The sequence below is a fragment of the Chiloscyllium punctatum genome, chromosome 15, assembly GCF_047496795.1.
Source record: "Chiloscyllium punctatum isolate Juve2018m chromosome 15, sChiPun1.3, whole genome shotgun sequence".
Lineage (NCBI taxonomy): Eukaryota > Metazoa > Chordata > Chondrichthyes > Orectolobiformes > Hemiscylliidae > Chiloscyllium > Chiloscyllium punctatum.
Window position 1 is genome coordinate 79,526,518 of NC_092753.1, and position 19,507 is coordinate 79,546,024.

Consider the following 19,507-nt stretch of genomic DNA (forward strand, 5'->3'; position numbering starts at 1 on the left):
ATTATAGGAAGGATGTGGAAGCTTTGGAAAGGGTGCAGAGGAGATTTATTAGGATGTTGCCTAGTATGCAGGGAAAGTCTTACAAGGAATGACTGAGGGACTTGAGGCTGTTTTCGTTAGAGAGACGATTAAGAGGTGACTTGATAGAGACATACAAAATGATCAGACGATTAGATAGGGTGTACGGTGAGAGCATTTTTCCTCGGATAGTGATGGCTAGCATGAGGGGACATATGTTTAAATTGAGGGATGATAGATATAGGACAGATGTCAGAGGTAGGTTCTTTACTCAGAGAGTAGTAAGGATGTGGAATGCCTTGCCTGGAACAGTAGTAGACTCACTAACTTTAAGGGCATTTAAATGGTCATTGGATAAACATATGGATTAAAATCAAATAGTGTAGGTTAGATAGACTTCAAATTGGTTTCACAGGTCGTCGCAACATTGAGGGCCGAAGGGCCTGTACTACTCTATAGAGTAAGGAGAAAGTGAGGAGCAGGAGATTTGATGTTTTGGGCATCAGGAATGTAATGTTCTATGTTCTAACGAAACATGCGTTATAGCAGAATGACCTGTACTTGTGTCTTATGGCTTTATGCTTACTGAAGGTTGATAATTCTTGAGGATATTAATCAGTTCTTCTATTCCAGTTTCTGTGTAAGGCACATACCATGCAACCAAACTGTATCACCTAATAAACGAGTTAGTGAGAATGCATAAGCACCCTGAAAAATAAAACAACCACCAAAGATCAAAGAATAGAAAATGTAACGAGCCTCTTAAAAAGATATTACTTTGTACCCTGACCAGGAACTGGTTTAACTTCTTATCAAGCTTTACAATTGCCTAGTTTCTGAAGGTGAAAAAAATGAAGGTCACTGCACATCACCTTGTACAATCTATCATAGGTATTTCTTGAACATGTGCACAGAGAAGCTATTTACCACATTTTTTTTCATAATAACCAATTTTGTTCTATTGAGCAGCTTGGGCATATACATAAAAACAAAAATATCATGCGTTCAATTCACAACACCAGTTTCCAACTCTGGCACTTTGCTTTGACTCTAAGATAAATTCTACGCTTATTTTCAGAAACATTTCAACCAGGAAAAATCCATAAATAACTTTCTGTGGTTTATTGTGAAAGATTTGGAATTCAAACCTCAAAATATTTAATACACAAATTCAGTGTATAATTTTTACAAATAGAGAGATGGCAGGGTGCAACCATTACCACCTAGCACAAACATTTCTATTCAGTTAAATAAATATAGGTATACAAGAGCATAAAGAGAAAACAGAAACTGAGTGTGCTATCACATTTGTTGCCCATCCCTAACTGCCCTTTCAGAAGGCAGTAATGAGGCACATTGTTTCATCACAACTATCCAAATGTTAGCCTATAGGCTCTTCTGTAGTGGCTTGGTATAACAGAGTTACATTCCATATCAGAAGACAGCTAAGAATCAACCATATTGCTATGGGTCTGGAATCACATGCAGGCCAGATCAATTAAGGATGGTAGATTTCTTTCCCAAAACAAAACAGCTGGTTCTTATGTCAATCGCTGAAAGTTTTACGGAGTCCAGTTTTCAAATCCATATCAATTAATAACACACACCAGTGGTATGGTGGAATTCAAATCAGTGTTCACAGGCAATAATGTCATCCAGGGACCGATAGACCACTGATGATCATTACACCTTTCCCATAATGCCTAACCTTGAATCCAATCCAGATTGATGGAATGAAAGTCAAATGCGAATCAAAAAAAAGTGTGTCCAGTTGAAGATAAGGGTCCAAAGTGGAGACTTGACAATATGGCACTAAAAAGGTAATTTCACTCAGAAGCCAGAATGATGTATTGTCAAACTGTGAATGTCAATACAGTACCAGATGTTTTCCTGAGGCTGAGGAAAAGAAACACTCGTGCACAGATTAGAAGGAGCTCAAATCTGCATGTGAATTGTTATTTTGGATCCAAGAACTCACATCCGATGTTAACAGTCCTAATATCCCTCACTGAAGCAAATAACATAATATATGAAAGCCACTGCACTATTCAACAACCACATGCACTTAAAAAAACTGTATTTTTTAAAGCAGATGTTCCAGTGTGCTTCAGGAGAGAACTAGTAAACAAAATTTGGCACTGGCCCATTCATATAAGGAAATATTAGTGCAGAATATCAAAGGAATAGATTTTAAGGAGCAGGTTAAAGGAGGAAAGAAAAGCGGAAAGGTGGAAGGAAAACAGAAATTGCCAGAGAAACTCAGCACCTCTGGCAGCATCTGCGGGAAGAAAGCAAAGCGAACATTTCAATTGCATTGACTCTTTATCTGAATTCAGATGTTATGTCAAGTGCAGCAATCAAGGTTACAAACAGTCTGATTCAGCCTCAGGCAGGTACTCGGCAGAGGGATGGAGTTGGCAGGTAGGAAATGGAATTTGTGGCAGTGATTGAAGCCAATAGCATGAAAAAGAGAGCAATTGCCTTTCAAGGATTGAATTTATATTGCGTATTAATGCTAGAGAAACATCTGCTTTGTTTTGACAGTTCAAGGAAAAAAGAAAATGATATAATTACAATGAGTGTACAATTTGTACTCAGTGCTGCTTACTTAACGGCTCAATGATAAGCAAATATGCTTTTTGGTTTAGACTTCCATAGAATGTATATAATCGGTATTCTGAAATTGGAGCTAGAGCATGGAATGCAGTGGTGTAGGCGGTGGCGTCACTGAACACCGGGCTAAATTCTGGGAACAGAGGCTCAAATCCCACCATGGCAGATGGTAAAATCTGAAATCACCAATATCCTTTAGGGAAGAAAATTTGCCATCCTACATGTGACTCCAGACCCACCATAATGCACTTAACTGTTAGCTGCCCTCTGGCTAGTGATGCCCAATAATAAAAGAAAAGCAGTTCAGAGACAAGAATTCACTTTGTGTTTCAATACAGTTACATAACTAATGAACAGATAAGGATTTACTGTGGGTCATGAGACATATGAGTTGTGTATGTTTACTGCTCAAGTGATCAATGACAGTTATTCCACAGAATAGTTAGGGGAAAACCTCCCAAAATATGGTAGCATTTTTAGCCATCCCCAAATCTTACATTTTTCTAAATTAGACATACCCGCCAGTGCTGTGTCGCTGATTGTGTTTGGACATTTTGTATGGCAGTGTCCGTTCTCCCAAACTCTCCAGATTCCTCACCACAGCTCCACGCTCCAGTAATGCCTCCACTGTACGACGTATGGCAGAAGCTGTCTCAGTCTGTTAAAGAAATAATGGGATGGAGGTGCGGCCGTAGGGGAGGGGAGCAGGATACATGGATAGAGGGGAAGACAAGAAAAGGTTACAGCAAAAAGATGAAAATGATTTGAGTTCAACAGTTGCACTACTTAAAACGCCACTTCATATTTCAAAACCCCAGACATTTCTCACTCAGTAATTTGTTTTTGCAAGAGTCAAGAACACCCATAAAAGGAAGGATTTTGTATTTGGAAGAAAATTCCAAACACTATGAACCTGGATTCAGAACCTATGAAGTTACTTGACCATTTTTATGTCCATTTACAATATGGAAAAAAATCATCTGCTGGTCACCTCTAGATAAATGATTTACCTCCTGTAAGTTGAAGGAAAAGTTATCCCTCATGATATCACTGGAGAATTTAACTGTTTTAAAGGCATTGCAAAGATTATTTCAGTACACGTGTTCTCACAAAAAAACCAAACTCTATTCCAAGAAATGCTCCTTGCTCATTTTTATTGTGTTAAAAAAAAATCACACACCACCAGATTATAGTCCAACAGGTTTATTTGGAAGTACAAGCTTTTGGAGCACTGTTCCTTTGTCAGGTAGCCAGTGGGGCAGGAAACTAAGGACACAGAATTTATAGTAAAAGATCAAAGTGTCATACAACTCATGTGATGCATTGAAAAAACTTAGATTGCTGTTAAGTCTTTAATCACTTAGAATGGGGATGCAGGTTTTGCTTGATTAATATGTAAATCCCAGAACTTCTTTCAAGTCACAGTCTCAACATAAGGTAAGCTTTTATAAAAACAGGTGACATCTCAGCTCAAACAATGCATTAGAGGTGTGAGGTTAGAGTCTGCCTCACACTTGAGTCAGACTAGTTCTATTTCCAAAGAAAGAATTTATAAAATGTCACATGGACTGACTGTCTACAGATGGTGCATTACAGTGGTGCTGGAAAAGCACAGCTGGTCAGGCAGCATCCAAGGAGCAGGAAATGTTGATTTTCCTACTCCTTGGATGCTGCCTGACCGGCTGTGCTTTTCCAGCATCACTCTAATGTAGACTGATTTCCAGCATCTGCAGTCCTCACTTTTGCCCTGTCTACAGATCGTGTGCTTTTGATGCATGGCAGGAGAGATCAAAGCATTGGTCTGCTCTTTCTGGAAGCCAGGAACATTTCCAGGGCTTGCATGTGTGCAGGAAGTGTCTCCAGCTGTAGCTCAAGGGACAGTGTGTTTGGAGATGAAGTAGCAACTGTGGAGCATCTGTGAGATGGAGAGTGCTGTGAATGGTGTATACAGAGAAATGGTCACACCGCGGGCTCAAACTCCAGAGGCAAAAAGGGAATGGGTAACCAGCAGGCACAGCAAGAGAATTAAGCAAGCAGAGCAGGAACACCCTGTGGATTCCCCTGCAAAAGTTTTTTGATACTGTTGAGAGGAATGGTCTCTCAGTGGAAAACAGCAACAGCCAAATTTGCTGCACCACAGTTGGCTATGCTGCACAGGAGAAGAATAATACAGTCACAGGGATTCAATTATAAGGAGACCAGACAGGAGTTTCTGTTCCTGCAGACTAGATGCTGGGGTGATATGTTGCATCCCTAGTGCTGGGGTCAAGGATATCTCAGAGCAGTTACAGGACATTCTGGAGGGGGAGTGTGAACATCCAGTGGTCATGACACATATTGATATATGGGCGAACTGCAACAATTGTTCATTCCTGAGTGATGCAAAAGTAAAACGGGCCAAACCATGGCTTACAAATGAAATTAAAGACAGAGTATATTCAAGGAAGAGACACACAAACTGGTCAAAACAAAACAACAAATCTGAGGAGTGGAGTTTAGAATTCAGAAAAGGACAAACAGATTGATTTTAAAAAAAGGAAAATAGAGTACAAGAGTAAGCTTGCAGGTAAAAAGAATTGGCAGTAAATGTGAAGGCATGTGAAGAGAAAAGGTTTGGTGACGGCAAATCTAGGTCCCTTACTGTGAGAAACAGGGGAGAGTATAATGGGGAGCAAAGAAATAGCTGACCAACTATATACATACTTTGTTTCTGCGTTCACAAAGGAAGATACAAATAATCTACCAGATACATTGGAGAACACAGGGCTTATGGAGATGAAGGAACTGAAGGAAATTAATATTAGTAGGGAAATGGTGTTGAGGGAATAGAAGGGATTGAAGGCCAAAAGGTCCCCTGGGCCCAATAATCAATATTGTAGAGTGTTTAAGGAGGTGACCCTAGAACCAGAGGGTGGTAGGCACCTGGAACGTGTTGCCAGCTGAGGTAGTAGAGGCAGGCACGGTAGATTCATTTAAGATGCTTCTGGACAGATGCATAAGTGGGTGGAGAGCAGAGGGATACAGATGCTTAGGAATTGGGCAACAGGTTTAGACTGTAGATTTGGATCGGCTCAGGTTTGGAGGGCTGAAGGGCCTGTTCCTGGGCTGTAAATTTTCTTTGTTCTTGTTCTTTTAGAAATAGCAGATGCAATGGTGATCATCTTCAAAGATTCTATGGACTCTGGAACTCTAGCTCCTACAGATTGGAGGGTAGCTAATGTGACCCGTCTATAAAAGGAGGGAGGCAGAAAGAAAACTAGAAATTATAGCCCAGTCAGTCTGATGTCAATAGTGGGGAAAATGTTACAGTACATTATAAAATAATTAATAGCTGAGCATTTAGAAAATGACAGGATTGGACACAGGCTGAATGGGTTTATGAAAGGAAACTTTTTCTAAAAGCCATCTCTAAGTCCAAACAAACCATTTCTGCTGGCTTCCCTGATCAACTCTGAGTTACAAACTTGAAGAATTCCAGTGAATTTGGCAAGCACAAAATCCCAAATAAGAAATTAGTGTGTAAAATTAAAGTGCATAGGGTTAGGGGACTGTATTGAGATGGTTACCAGACAGGAAACTAAGAGATAGGAGGACTGTGAATGGGTTTTTTTCTGAATGGCAAGCAGTGACTACTGGGGTACCACACAGGTCTGTACTCAGACCCCAGCTATTCACAATGTTATTAATGATTTAGATGGCAGAATGAAATGTGATATCTCCAAATCTGCAAACAACACAAAGTTGGCTGAAGTACAAGCAGTGAGGAGGATGCAGAGATGTTGCAGTGTGATTTGGACAACTTGAGTGAGTGGGAAAATCCATGACAAATGAAGTATAATGTGGATAGATATAAGATAACCACTTTGGTACCAAAAATGGGAAGGCAGATTGTCTGAATGGTTATAAACGTGAGAGTGGAATGTACAATGAAACCTGGGTGTCCTCAAACACAAGTCACTGAAGGTAAGCATGCTGATAAAGAAGGTAAATGGTATGTTGACCTTCATAGCAAGGGGATTAAAATACAGGAGCAGGGATGTCTTGCTGCAATTATAGAGGACCTTGGTAGGACCATGCACTGAAGTATCAGTGATTAGTCCTTTAAATCTTATTGTTCCTAATTCATGTATTCTTAATAGCGCTTGTGCACAAATTAATTCTGTGCTTGCTTTGAAACAGGTAATGAGGAAATAATTAGGAAGCTAGGGAAGGATTTTAATGAGTTGTGCAAGTGGAAAATTAATGCAATTTAACATTGACAATTGGCCAATGTTCTCTACTCAAGCTAAACTTCTCAATAGCTTTCACTGGTGTAAAGGAAACTCTGAGCTATAATATGTACCAGCCAGTTTCCTCTGGATTCACCTTTTCGGAAATTGGATGAGGGGAGTTGAGACATCATGTTTCCGCTATACAGAATAGTGGTGAGGCCACTTTTAGAATACTGTGTACAATTCTGGTCTCCCTGCTCTAAGAAAGATGCTGTGAAACTTGAAAGGGTTCAGAAAAAATTTACAAGAATGTTGCCAGAACTGGAGGGGGAAGAGGCTGAACAGACTGAGGCTTTTTTCCTTGGAGTATCAGAGGCTGAGAGATAACTTTACAGAGGTTTATAAAACCATGAGGGTCATGGAGAGGGTGACTAGACAAGGTTTTTTTCCCAGGATAGGGAAGTCCAGAATTAGGGGGCAAGGTTTAAGATGAGAGTAGAAAGATATAAGAGGGACCTGAGGGGCAGCTTTTTCACATAGAGAGCGGCACATATATGGAATGAGCTGCCAGAAGAAGTGGATGAGGCGGGTACAATTACAACATTTAAAAAGCACCTGGATGGATGCATGAGTAAGAAGGGCTTAGAGGCAAATAGGCCCATTTGCCAGCACTTGGCCTATGTCAGTTTAGGATAGCTGGTTGGATGAGTTGGATCAAAGGGTCTGATTCCATGCTGTACATCTTTAGGACTCTATGACTATGACAGCCATCAAACAATTCATATTAATTCCCAAATAAAGCTACTCATACCAATCAACAAGGTTCCTAGCAACTACATAATCAGTAACATAGTGCACTCACTTGAGGGACAATCTTCAGAACTGGCAGAAGAAGCAACTGTGCTCTATAGCATATTATCAACATGATTTACTCTCAACAGTTAAATTACTAGGCTTGGCCTCCACTCCTTCTTCCTTTCATTCCACATTCAGGATTGCTCTAAAAACAGCTTTTACAGCATCCTGAACTACGCTAAACCAGTTACAGAAGATAAACAAAGCACTAACATCTCCCTGTCCTAATTCTGTCTTGATATTAAACATTATAATTCCACTTTTTTATATGTGTTAGGTTAGGGTGGAGAGATTGGCATGCTGCAAGATTTTTGTTAATTCCATAACAGGAACTATGCAAGCAGAGCATCTGCATCAAAATATATTCTATCCAACCTTTGCAAGGACAGAACAACTACCTCTATTTTGAGGCCAAAATGAAATTAAACACAGTAAATGTTGCCAATTGCCTGAGGCATAGCCAGACTGTTGTACAATGTGCAGTTATAACTGATAGAGATGTAAATGTGACTACATATCTGTGTTATCACAAAGACTGACTGTTTTCTCCTCCCTAACATGCCCAACTTTGTCCTACCTCAGTTCATCTGCTTCTGAAACCTTCATCCATGTGTTTACTATCTTTAGTGATTCGACTTTTCCAGCACAACACAGGACATCTTTCCACTTCGTATTAGATCACCCAAAACTTTGCTGCTGTGTTCTATTTTGTAACAATCAAGTTTACCCTCTTCTGCCTAGTGATCCAGCCTGTCAAGCAATGCCTCAACTTTAACATTCTCACCCTTTGTGGCTTTGTCCCCTCCTGGTCTCTGCAACCTCAACCAGTCCCAAAAATCTTCACAGTACCTGTGCTTCTGCAACTCTGGGGTTTTCAGTACCCTAATGTTTCGTAAGCCACCAATGGCAACCTAACTTTCAGCAACAAACTTCTGAAATTCCCTCCCTAAACCTCACTAACCTTTTATCTTTCTTTCCACCTTTCTAACAAATTTAAATTTTGGTCAGCTGCCAAAACCCCTTAACGTGTGTCTCAGTGTAATGTGTTTGAGAGTGCTCTTGGATGTTTTATTTAAAAGGTACTCAATAACCTGTTTCTGCAATAATTTGGAAATGGCGTCAGAGCTTCTTAGTGATTAACTAAAGCTTTGTAAACTAAAATATCAGAAACTGCTTGGCACCTGTAAAGAAGATATTATGACCCTTTTTTTGTATAGCTATCTGAGATCTTGTAATAATCCTGCATCTCAATTTCCTGCTGACAACTGGGAGGTCTATAATACAATCCCAACAAGGTGATCATCCATTTCTTACTTCCCAGATCCACCCATTTAACTTCACCAGACAATCTCCGAGGAATGCCCTCCCCAAGTACAGCTATAACGTCATCCCTAACCAAAAATGCCACCCACCTCCTCTCTTGTCTCCCTTTCTATCCTTCCTATAGCATCTATATCCCAGAACATTAAGCTAACAGTCCTGTCTGTCCTTGAACCACGTTTCTGTAGCAGCTGTGATACCCCAATCCCATATTTCTAACCATGCCTTACCTGTCAGACCTTTTGCATTGCAGTAAATGCAGTTTAATTTATCAGTCTTATCTCATTCTCTGCCAAGCTAATGTCTGCCTTGTCTATTTGGCTTGCTTTGTTTATCTACTATACCATCCTCAGTCTTTTATCACTATCGCTTTGATTCCGCTCTGCTCTGCTTCGCCCGCCCACACCCCGCGCACCCCCCCACCACCACCACAACCCCACTATATGGGCGGCACGGTGGCACAGTGGTTAGCACTGCTGCCTCACAGCACCAGAGACCCGGGTTCAATTTCCGCCTCAGGCAACTGTGTGGAGTTTGCACATTCTCCCCGTGTCTGCGTGGGTTTCCTCTGCGTGCTCCGGTTTCCTCCCACAGTCCAAAAGTATGCAGGTTAGGTGAATTGGCCATGCTAAATTACCCGTAGGGTTAGGTGAAGGGGTAAATGTAGGGGAATGGGTCTGGGTGGGTTGCGCTTTGGCGGGTCGGTGTGGACTTGTTGGGCTGAAGGGCCTGTTTCCACACTGTAAGTAATCTAATCTAAAAAAAAAGCCTTCTCAGTAGCACTAGCAAATCTCCCTGCAAGAATATTGGTCCTTTGATTGCTAACACAAAGTCAAACTGAAAAATTTGATGTAATTTAAACTGATGTGTTTGATGATTTGAATAATGCATGTACTGGCTTGTTTAAAAACTAAAATTTCAGTCGTGCATAAAATCAGTCAAAAGCCATTGATAACTTAACTCAAATGCAATTGTCGCATGAGTGAAACAAATAGGAATTTTTTGGGTTGGCAGTTCATAACCAGTGGTGTATTACAAGGATCAGTGCTTGGGCCTCAGCTCTTTACTGTAGAGATCAATGATTTAGTGAGAGTGCAAGTACCTAATTTTGACAAATCGTGCCAGTTGGATGGGCATAGCAGCTGTTAAGAAGATGTAAAGAAGCTGTAAAAGGATTTAAGTAGTTGAGTGGGAAAGAAGATAGCAGATGAAATATGTGGAAAAACGTGGATTTGTCTACTTCAATAACAAAACAGTTTCTAAATGGAGAGAGACTGCAAAATGTTTGCATTCACAAGGATCTGGTTATTCTTGCATTGCATATGAATCACAAAGTTCACACACTGGCATAGCAAACAATTAGCAAATGGAGTTCAATAAAGACTAAAATCCTACTACAATTATAATACAATTCTGTCACACCATACCCAGATTATAATGTACCACATTATATATCAAACTTTAGAAAAGATATTATTGCCTTAGGAGAAGTGCAATGTTCAACGGACTAATTCCCGGGATGAGAAATCAGGTTGATTAGGTTTATATTCCCTCAGGTTCAGAAGACTGCAAGCTGATTAAATTGTAATGAAGAAAAAGGATTTTTGAAGTGTTGTTAATGGGAAGATAATTCACCTGGCTGGCAAGTCTAAAACAAGGTAACTCAGAAAAGGGCTCAGTCATTTAGGACTGACAGCAGGAGAAATTACTTCCGTCCAAGAATGGTGAACACTTTAGAATGCTCTATCCCGGATTGCTGCGGATATCTGTCGTCAAGCATATCTTAGTCAGGGAACAATTGGATTTTGGGTACTAAGGAGGCTTGAGGAAAACAAATGGTCCACTCCTGCTCCAGTTTCCTCTGCTTTTCATTTGCTTTAATCAGAATATGATGTGGTTGCACTAACATTCCAGCTTATCAAATATTCAGGAACAATGGAAAAGCAACAAAAAAGAGGCATGCCAGCTTTTAAGTCACTTGTAATAATTTTAAATAGAAGTGAAATAGTAGATAGCTCTCGGACTAAAGTTATTTAGCCTGAGGTAAAAAACGATGGTCAGTTTTTATAAAGTTGTGAGCTCTAAACAGTGAGAAAGATAAATCAACAAGTTTGTCAGCAAATTGCAAAGACAGCTAAAAAGAGTAGTCACAGAGCAGGAGACTTTAACTATCCTAATATAATAAAGATGGTGGTAATAGAAAATTAGTGAAGTGGATCAGATGAAAGAGCAATGCAACAGAATATTGCAAGAGTGTCAAAAATTATCAAGTGAAGTGGTAAAATAAATAAACAATAAATAAATTTCAAACATGCAGTTTGATGCAACAGAACCAAGGATTCTCATGTCTGACATGAAAATTATCTCCGTTGCTTCAGTTGAAACTCAGTTCTGGATTGTGGGATCAATTCCCACTTCAAAGGTTGAGCACAAAAATCAAAGCTGACACTTCCATTCGGCACTGAGAGAGTGCTGTACAGTCAGAGGATACAACTGAAACTAAAGACTTATCTGCCCTCTCAGGTGGATGTAAATGATTCAATGGCACCATTTTAAGATATATGTCAATGTATGTTCTTAGACAGCAAGGCAGACAGAGAAAATTGTTAAAAAGATTTATGGGATCTTGGGTTTTATAAATCAAAGGACAAGGGATAATATGCTCTGGAGTGCAGAGGTAATGCAGCTACCTCTAGATCAGGAGGCTTGGATTCAAGTCTCACCTGCTTCACTGATGTTTAATATGATCCTGATCAACTTGATTAGAAAACACCCACAAAAGGAAGGGAGTTATTTTGCACCTTTATTAACAGGTTTGGCCTCAATTATATCCAATTCTTGACGCCACACTTTTGGAGAGACTTTTGAGAAGGTATAATTTTTAAAATTACAAGAATAGTTTCAGGTATAAGAGACTTCAGTTACATGCAAAGACAGGAGCACCAACCCAACTTCACCAAAAGACAAGTTCTGGAGGTTTGATTGAGGCACTCAAAACCATGAAACATCTTGACAATAGATGAGAATTAGCAGAAGCGTTAAGAACCAGAGGACACCGATTTAAGGTGATTCTTAAATAAACAAACAAAAAGATCAGGAATTTTATTTTTTAAATGTAGTGAATGGTTAGAGGATGGGAGGGTGGGACAAGCCCTGATTTGCCCTTCCTGGGAGCCTGCACAGGCACAATGGACCAAATGGCCTCCATCTGTTCTGAAACCTCTTGATCATTGTGGTGCCTTTCATGGGACTGATGGACATTTTACAACTTTTAAAAATTCCATATACTGCTTTCGAAATTCAAATAAGCATTTATTCCAATTGTTTGTTTCAAATACGGTGGCTCAGATTCTCCAGCGGACTGACCTGCCTTTCATTCTGAATTGTCGTATTTATCATAAAGCACACATTGTCTGATTTGAGTGGCACAATGTTAAACATTGGTTTTGGTGTTATGATTTTTTATGGCACTGCATTTCTCAAATAGAAGTATGCAGAAAAAAAAACACTCAAAAGCCCCCACAGTAACTACAGTTAAAAATAAACTAATGAGTCATGAGTGTTGTATGATTACGCTCCCTACACTAAACAAAAAAGATTATGAAGGTCATAAAATATGTCCTCCTACAGTGCAGAACAGAACATTTTTGAAATTCTATAAGCAGCATTGCATTGCTAGCCACACATTCAGAGGTTTGATAAGCCTGTCTCTCATTAACTAAAGAATAAGTTTTAAAAGTAAAACTATGTAATAATAACGTCAAAGATCAATTCTTCAGAAACACGTTTGGATTTCTTACAAACTGCTTACAGCTGGAGTATTTATTGGTGAATGTATTTGGAGACCACTGCTGGCAGTGGTATCTTGTGTACAGTACATTAACTACAATACTGATAAACAATTCTTGACTTGGCAAGTAATGCAGCATTAACTATGTTATTGTTGACTCCACAGTTTCTTCAAATGCTCTGGCTCAATTTCAAGTGTCTGGTCAGTTTCAGAATAGAATGTTTTTGTTTTTCCCCTTGTGTTCACATCTGCATATCAGACCATTTTTGTCACAAATCGTAAAAATTGGTATACAAGTTGCATACAAGCATCTGTCAGTATATTTTGTTACACCAATGAGCATTTCTCTCCCTGTAAACCAGGATAACATCTTTGTAAATTGCACACCAAGCTACAATATTCTAAAGCAGATATGAGATTTAGTAACTGGCTAAAGGGCATGTCTGCTCAATGGTAGATTTTGCAGGATATTGCTCCTTTTGTCTTGTAATTATCAATCTATTCAGACTTTACTACTCCTACAATGTATCGAGTAATCCAAAGACATGAATAATCAAGCTGAGACTACTGGTGATTTCACAGCTTGGCTCAATGAGATCAGGTGATCACTCCAGCCACCTTGAATTAATTCTTCTCCCTTTGTTTTTAGAAAAGGGAAGTATACCAGCCCATGAAAGGTTCATGGTATTTAAATTAGATGATGGAAGTTGAAAATTGAGAAAACATGAGAACTAGGAGCAGGAGTAGGCCATCTGGCCCTTCGAGTCTGCTCTGCCATTCAATAAGATCATGGCTGATCTTTTAGTGGACTCAGCTCTGCTTACCTGTCCTCTCACCGTATCCCTTAATTGCTTTATTGTTCAAAAAAAATCTTAGTTTTAAAAACATTTGCTGAAGTAGCATCAACTACTTCACTGGGCAAGGAATACCATAGATTTACAACCCTCTGACTGAAGAAATTCCTTCTCAATTCAGTCCTAAATCTGCTCCCTCTAGTCTTGAGGCTATGCCCTCTTGTCCTAGTCTGGTGGAATGAGAGCCCACTTTCATTACTATCATAGTTAAACCATTTTCAGTTTTTAGAAAGGACAGACAGAAAGTAAAAGGTGGTAGTGGTTAAAAAGAAAATTAATAGGAAAGATATTAATGAAGTTCTGAGGAAGGATCACTGGACCTGAAACATTAACTCTGGTTTCTCTTCGTAGATATTGCCAGATCTGCTGAGCTTTTCTAGCAGTCTCTATTTTTGTTTAGGAAAGATATTAGCTCGAGTGAAGTGGAATCTGTATGAGTAAAGTCTGGAAACACCTAATGTGGGAACTAAAAAGGGAAGATACTGTTTTAAAACAAGGAGACTGTGTAAAGAGATGGCTGCAGTTTTCAAAACCATGTTTACTGAATTGCATCGAGAGTCCCATACAAGTGTCTTTTTCTAGAGCAATAATAGCAAAATCAGATAGAATAGACCTTTTGGGTCTGAATAGGGCACAACTGTTTGACAACAACATTTTTTTAGGCTCCTGAGTGGGCCCACTGCAACAAAAAAAATCTACAATGTGAAAAGGAACAGTCAAAAAAATCTTTTGCTCTGTCCTGTGTGGTGATGGACCAGAAAGTCTCCAGTAACCACTAGTTGGCTTATCACTTTCTGCAATCTGCTCTCTCTGCAAATTCCCTACAAATGGATGAATAAAATACCTTTAAAAAATCTTAAATGGAAAAATTCAAAGCCACTGAATAAAAAAAACTGAACATCACTGTGCAACAACCTTGTATCATCAAGAATTGAAAGGGAAACAACTCTTTGAATTGTGTGTGCTGGATTGGTGTTATGGAAGCGTTGTTCCCGGATTTCTTTGCCTTTTTCCTGTCCTTAACTTCAATGCTTTGTGTGCGTTATGTGCTTGTATATGAATGAGGAAATCTGAGGAGGGTTGGACGTTAGCAATTTATATTTCATTTTTGTCATTGGTTACAAACAATTTGCTCACAATAAACAGTTATTGTCTTGTTCTGTACAGTAACCTAATGAGTGTGTTCTTTTAACCTGAATTAGACAGGCTAAATTGGGCAGTTCAGTGGTTTAATCAAATGTTCATATCTGTAATGATTCCAAGAATAGTGGAGCTTGGATTCCTAGACAATCATGAGAATTACCCTTTCTTCACATCATTCAACCAATTGTGATCCAACCTGCCACATTCCATACCCTATGGGTTTTTAACCATTACGATGAGTCTGCCAATTGGAACTTTACGAATCCCTTATTAGAAGTCAGAAGACAATATCCACTGCACTACCTTCATCAATCCTCTTTGTTACTCCATCAAAAATTTCAATTATGTTTGTAATACATGTTCTTTCTTTAATAAACCATGGGGGCCATTGCTGATAAATCTGTGCCTTTCTAAATGGCAGTTTGTCTTGTCTATCAGAATGCATTTTAATAATTCCCCACCACCAAAATCAGATGGACCAGCGAACGATTATTTGGCCTGTCCCTTGTCCCTTTGTAAACAAAGGACTCACAGACCCCCAGTCCTCCAGTATCTCACTTGTATCTAGTAAGGATAGGAGAAAAACCTGTCATACCCTGCTTGGATTCCTTTAACAGCCTTCAATATACCACAGGAATATACCTGTGGCCATGGTGATTTATCCATCTTCAACTATGTCGGTCCCTCCAATAGTTTGCTTCACATTATGCTTATTGTATCTACTAATGCATACTTATCCTCATGAATCTGAAGGTCTTATCATCTTTTTCCTTTGAGGAAGAAAACAAAGTACGCATTAAGAACCCTGCCAACATTTTCTGTGTCTACACACCTTGTGAACCTTGAATAAGTCTGATCCCCTTGCCTTTGTTTTCTTTTTATTATTAATGTGCTGATAAAATATTTTTGGGACCTCCTAATATTTTCTAGGAATACTAAGGAGTTCTAGATTTGACAGTGCCAGCTTTTTTTCTTTGACAGAACATTGAAAAATTCTGATGAAAAGTTACTGAACCTGAAACGATACTTTGTTTGTCTCTCCACATATTTTACTTTCATAATTGGAAAAAAGGCTAGTTTTCTGCTGTCTATTGTCTTTGGTTCAGGTACAAATTTCTTCTCTATTGTTCAAATTTCTTCTCTATTGTTCAAATTTCTTCTCTATTCCCGTTCAAATCTATTGTCTTTGGTTCAAACACAAATTTCTTCTCTTCTTTTGCAAAGATTTATGTCAGAGAAGCATTCTTTTCTTGCCCCAAGTGAGATTAGTGGTTGATCGTTGGCAGTCCTCATTCCGAGCTAATATTAAAAACTTCTATCTTATGATTTCCTGTGGTAAATGTTAACATGTGCTTTTACTTGGCTACAAAAGAACCATAATGCTGGAAGTGATATATTTTTGAAAAATCTGGAGTGTCAAAGTCAATTTTAACATGAATGAGAAGGTCTATTTGGTGAAAACAGCTTCACCAGTGGTCACCTGATAAACAGAGACTGGAAAGTCAAGTACTTCTACACCCAAGTGGTTCTCTGCTTTTAGCATAAATATTCTGAACTTGCAGTTCTGCCAGCATTGCCTATTGTTAAGCAGAACTAAGGTACATCCCGTGGTTTCCTCATTTTAGGTCAAATGCACACCTATCACTGAACGTATTCATTTAAAGTGGCCATCAAGGACCAGCAACATTATCAATTGTCAAGAGTGGAGCACTTAAAAATCAGAAGCCATATTTTTACATGACATCTGTTGCAAAGCATCAGATTGCTTTTAAAGCATGACATAAAATCTAATGGAAATGGAAAGCAGGTACATTCTAGGAAGCAAGGGCAAACTTCTCTGCTACTTTACCATTCATGCAATGAAAGCTAAATACCAGCTGCACATTGATTGGCGCTGGTGGCTGCACTGTCCCCAGCCCTAACAACTCCCACCACCTCCCCCCCCCACTCACTACTTTCTCAGGCTCGCCACAAGCGTGAGGAGTCCTTTGGGCCCAAGCTGTGATTTTGACATCACATTCAATCCATCACAAAGGCCACCTTTCTTTCTTCCTCAGTATTACATTCTCCTTTTCTACTTTCACCTCATTCCTGCTGAAATGTTCATCCATCTCTTCATCGTGTTCAGTTTCAGTTGTCCTCATATTCTTCTGGCCAGCCTGCCATATTCCACTGTCTGTAAACTTTACCTCACCTAAAACTTTGCTGTCTCCATCTCCTTACTCATGTATCAACCATCCTTGCAGCCTTGCAACCAGTAAAACTTCAATCTAAAATTCTAAAAACCAATCTAAAAATCATGGCCATACCACTACCTAATTCTAACTATCATCTAACGCTACAACTGCACCAACCAACTTATGTCTTTCATGTATCCCCATCAACCCCTTCCCTACCTTGGTAGGACATATTAATGATAGGTAGGATATATGCCTTTAGTCACCCAGACGCACACTATCTAAGTTCTAGCTAATATCTAAGCCTCTATCTATCCTATCTAAGCCCCTGCATTATTCCACCTCCTTTCTTTTGACTATCCTTAAAAACCAATTGAGACACTAAACTTCTGACCATCCCCTCTTACCTTGACATACATTGTCCAGGCCAACCTCCATCAGGTTGCCACTCCACTCCTACATTTTTGCGTTAGTACTGAACTTTGCACTTCTTATCAGCAATTTCAATCCTTCAGAAATGCGGAGTGTGTCTGAAATCCAACAGTCCCCTCTTAATGTAGGATAGTTTGAGATGTCACAACATGTCCTTTTGCCCACATTCTGCGAAGTTTAAGTGTCCCAAGGCTGTGTGCATGTCTGTTCATTAGCCCAGTGTTACCATTTCTTTGTTCCATGACATCATCCACTTCACCCCCTCCACCACCCTGACAATGACCACCTGATCATCCCCCCCCACCTCAAACCCCAGTCACCACCTTTTTCACACCTCAACAAAGATCACCCCTCCCTTACCTCAGTGTTCGCTGCCCCTTATGCTTAACATTCCACCCCAATATACATCATTGTTCCTGCTTCAATGGTAACATTTCAAACACCATTGAACAAGAGATGGAGATTTAATTATGCAAGTTAGAAAGGTGGGTGTGGAATTGATGAATCCAGTTAGTGAGAGAAGGTCAGGGTCATGGTTGGGGCTGTCAGCTCTGGTATGGCGTGTTGGTGATGGCGGAGGGGTGGGATTTAGCTATGTGAATGGCTTGAAATATTGGGTCCATGGCAGAGGGGCATAGTTGGTGTTTGGCAGTGTTCGGTCGGGGAGAAGGGAAAGGATTGTTCTGTGTGATAGTTATCTGGGAGTTAGACCAGATTTTTATTCCTGCATCCTTTCCTGCATACTCATTAGCTTAAGTATGACAGAATCCTTTGACTTTCGTGGACTCTGAGGTTCCAGAAACTGGGGAACTGCACATCAGAAAATTGGATTTCCTGGGCAATTCCCAGGGAATCTTCTGCATCGGGGTTTTCCCATAGGCCCAACGCACAACTTCAGTTTATGTTGGACAATATTCTTGAGCTATCAGATCATCCAGGCCATTTTCTCTCAGCACATCTGAGAAAGTCCTGCAAACATTGTCTTAAAGATACTAGAGCAAGGCAACTTCCTGTTGATGAAATGCCAGCAAGAGATGAAATAAAATTAGTATTACTAGAAGCATGAAAATTCAGCAGATATTTTTCCGCAGAAAGGTTATTAAAATATGGAGAGTTACCACATGTGGCTCTTGCGCATATCTCTGTCAGAACTTGAAATATGTACTCAAAGGAAAATATTGAAAGGGTACAGGAAGGAATGAAAGTGGACAGCTTGCAGTGATAGAGGCACAATAACAAAATAGCTTTCTCCTGTTCTTGTTTTTAAATTATTATTGTCTCCCAAATAAATTCTCCAATATCCTACAGTATAGTTTTGTGGCTTCACAAAAAGAACAGCTTCCCATTTCAATTATTTACATTATCAGGAGCTCTCCCTCTTGCCTACCACAGAGGTTTGGTAGTGTTTCCTAAAGCAGTTAGTGCTGTAAAGGCAAGTGGGTATGGCATTTGGACAGATGATCATTTATAATGGCCTCGGTATTTCAAATTGTCTAATAGTTTCAAGTTACAACATCAAAACACATCCAATACAGCAAGACTGGAACAACATCGCTGCTTGGGCTGATAAGTGACAAGTAACATTCAAATCAAACAAGTGTCAAGCAACAGCCATCTTCAAAAAGAGAGAACCTAGTTATTACTCTTTGACATTCAAAGGCATTACCATAACAATCTGCTTTCTGGAAGTTACCATTGACCAGAGATTGAATTGAACCACTCAGATAAAATATTGTGGCTACAAGAGCAGGTCAGAGGCTGAGAATCCTGCAGCAAACAACTTACCACCTGACTCCACAAAGTCTGTCCACAAACTACAACCCACAAGTTTGGGTGGAATACTCTCCCCTTGAGTGTTCGTGTCCAGGCAAGAAGCTCAGCATCAAAGACAAAGCATCTTACTTGTTTGACATTCTATCTATTATCACCATCACCATCCCCTTACCACCGACACTTAATAGCCGTGATGTGTACCATACACTGTATGCAATAACAATCAGCAATCCACTATCTGCAATAACTAACTTTGAGAGCACCTTCCAAACCTGCAACCTCCACCGCCTACAAGGAGAACGATAGCTGGTGGGGTTTGTG

General features: G+C 39.7%; 1 protein-coding gene across 2 annotated transcripts in view; it reads right to left on the reverse strand.

Moving 5' to 3' along the window:
* The window catches only part of mrps6 (mitochondrial ribosomal protein S6), an 88,262-nt gene that overhangs the window by 23,335 nt on the left and 45,420 nt on the right, over positions 1–19,507 (reverse strand). For both annotated transcript variants that reach the window (XM_072585573.1, XM_072585572.1), the window contains exon 2: positions 3,150–3,289. In XM_072585573.1, the coding sequence (XP_072441674.1) occupies positions 3,150–3,289 (140 nt within the window). The remainder of the gene's footprint in view (positions 1–3,149; positions 3,290–19,507) is intronic.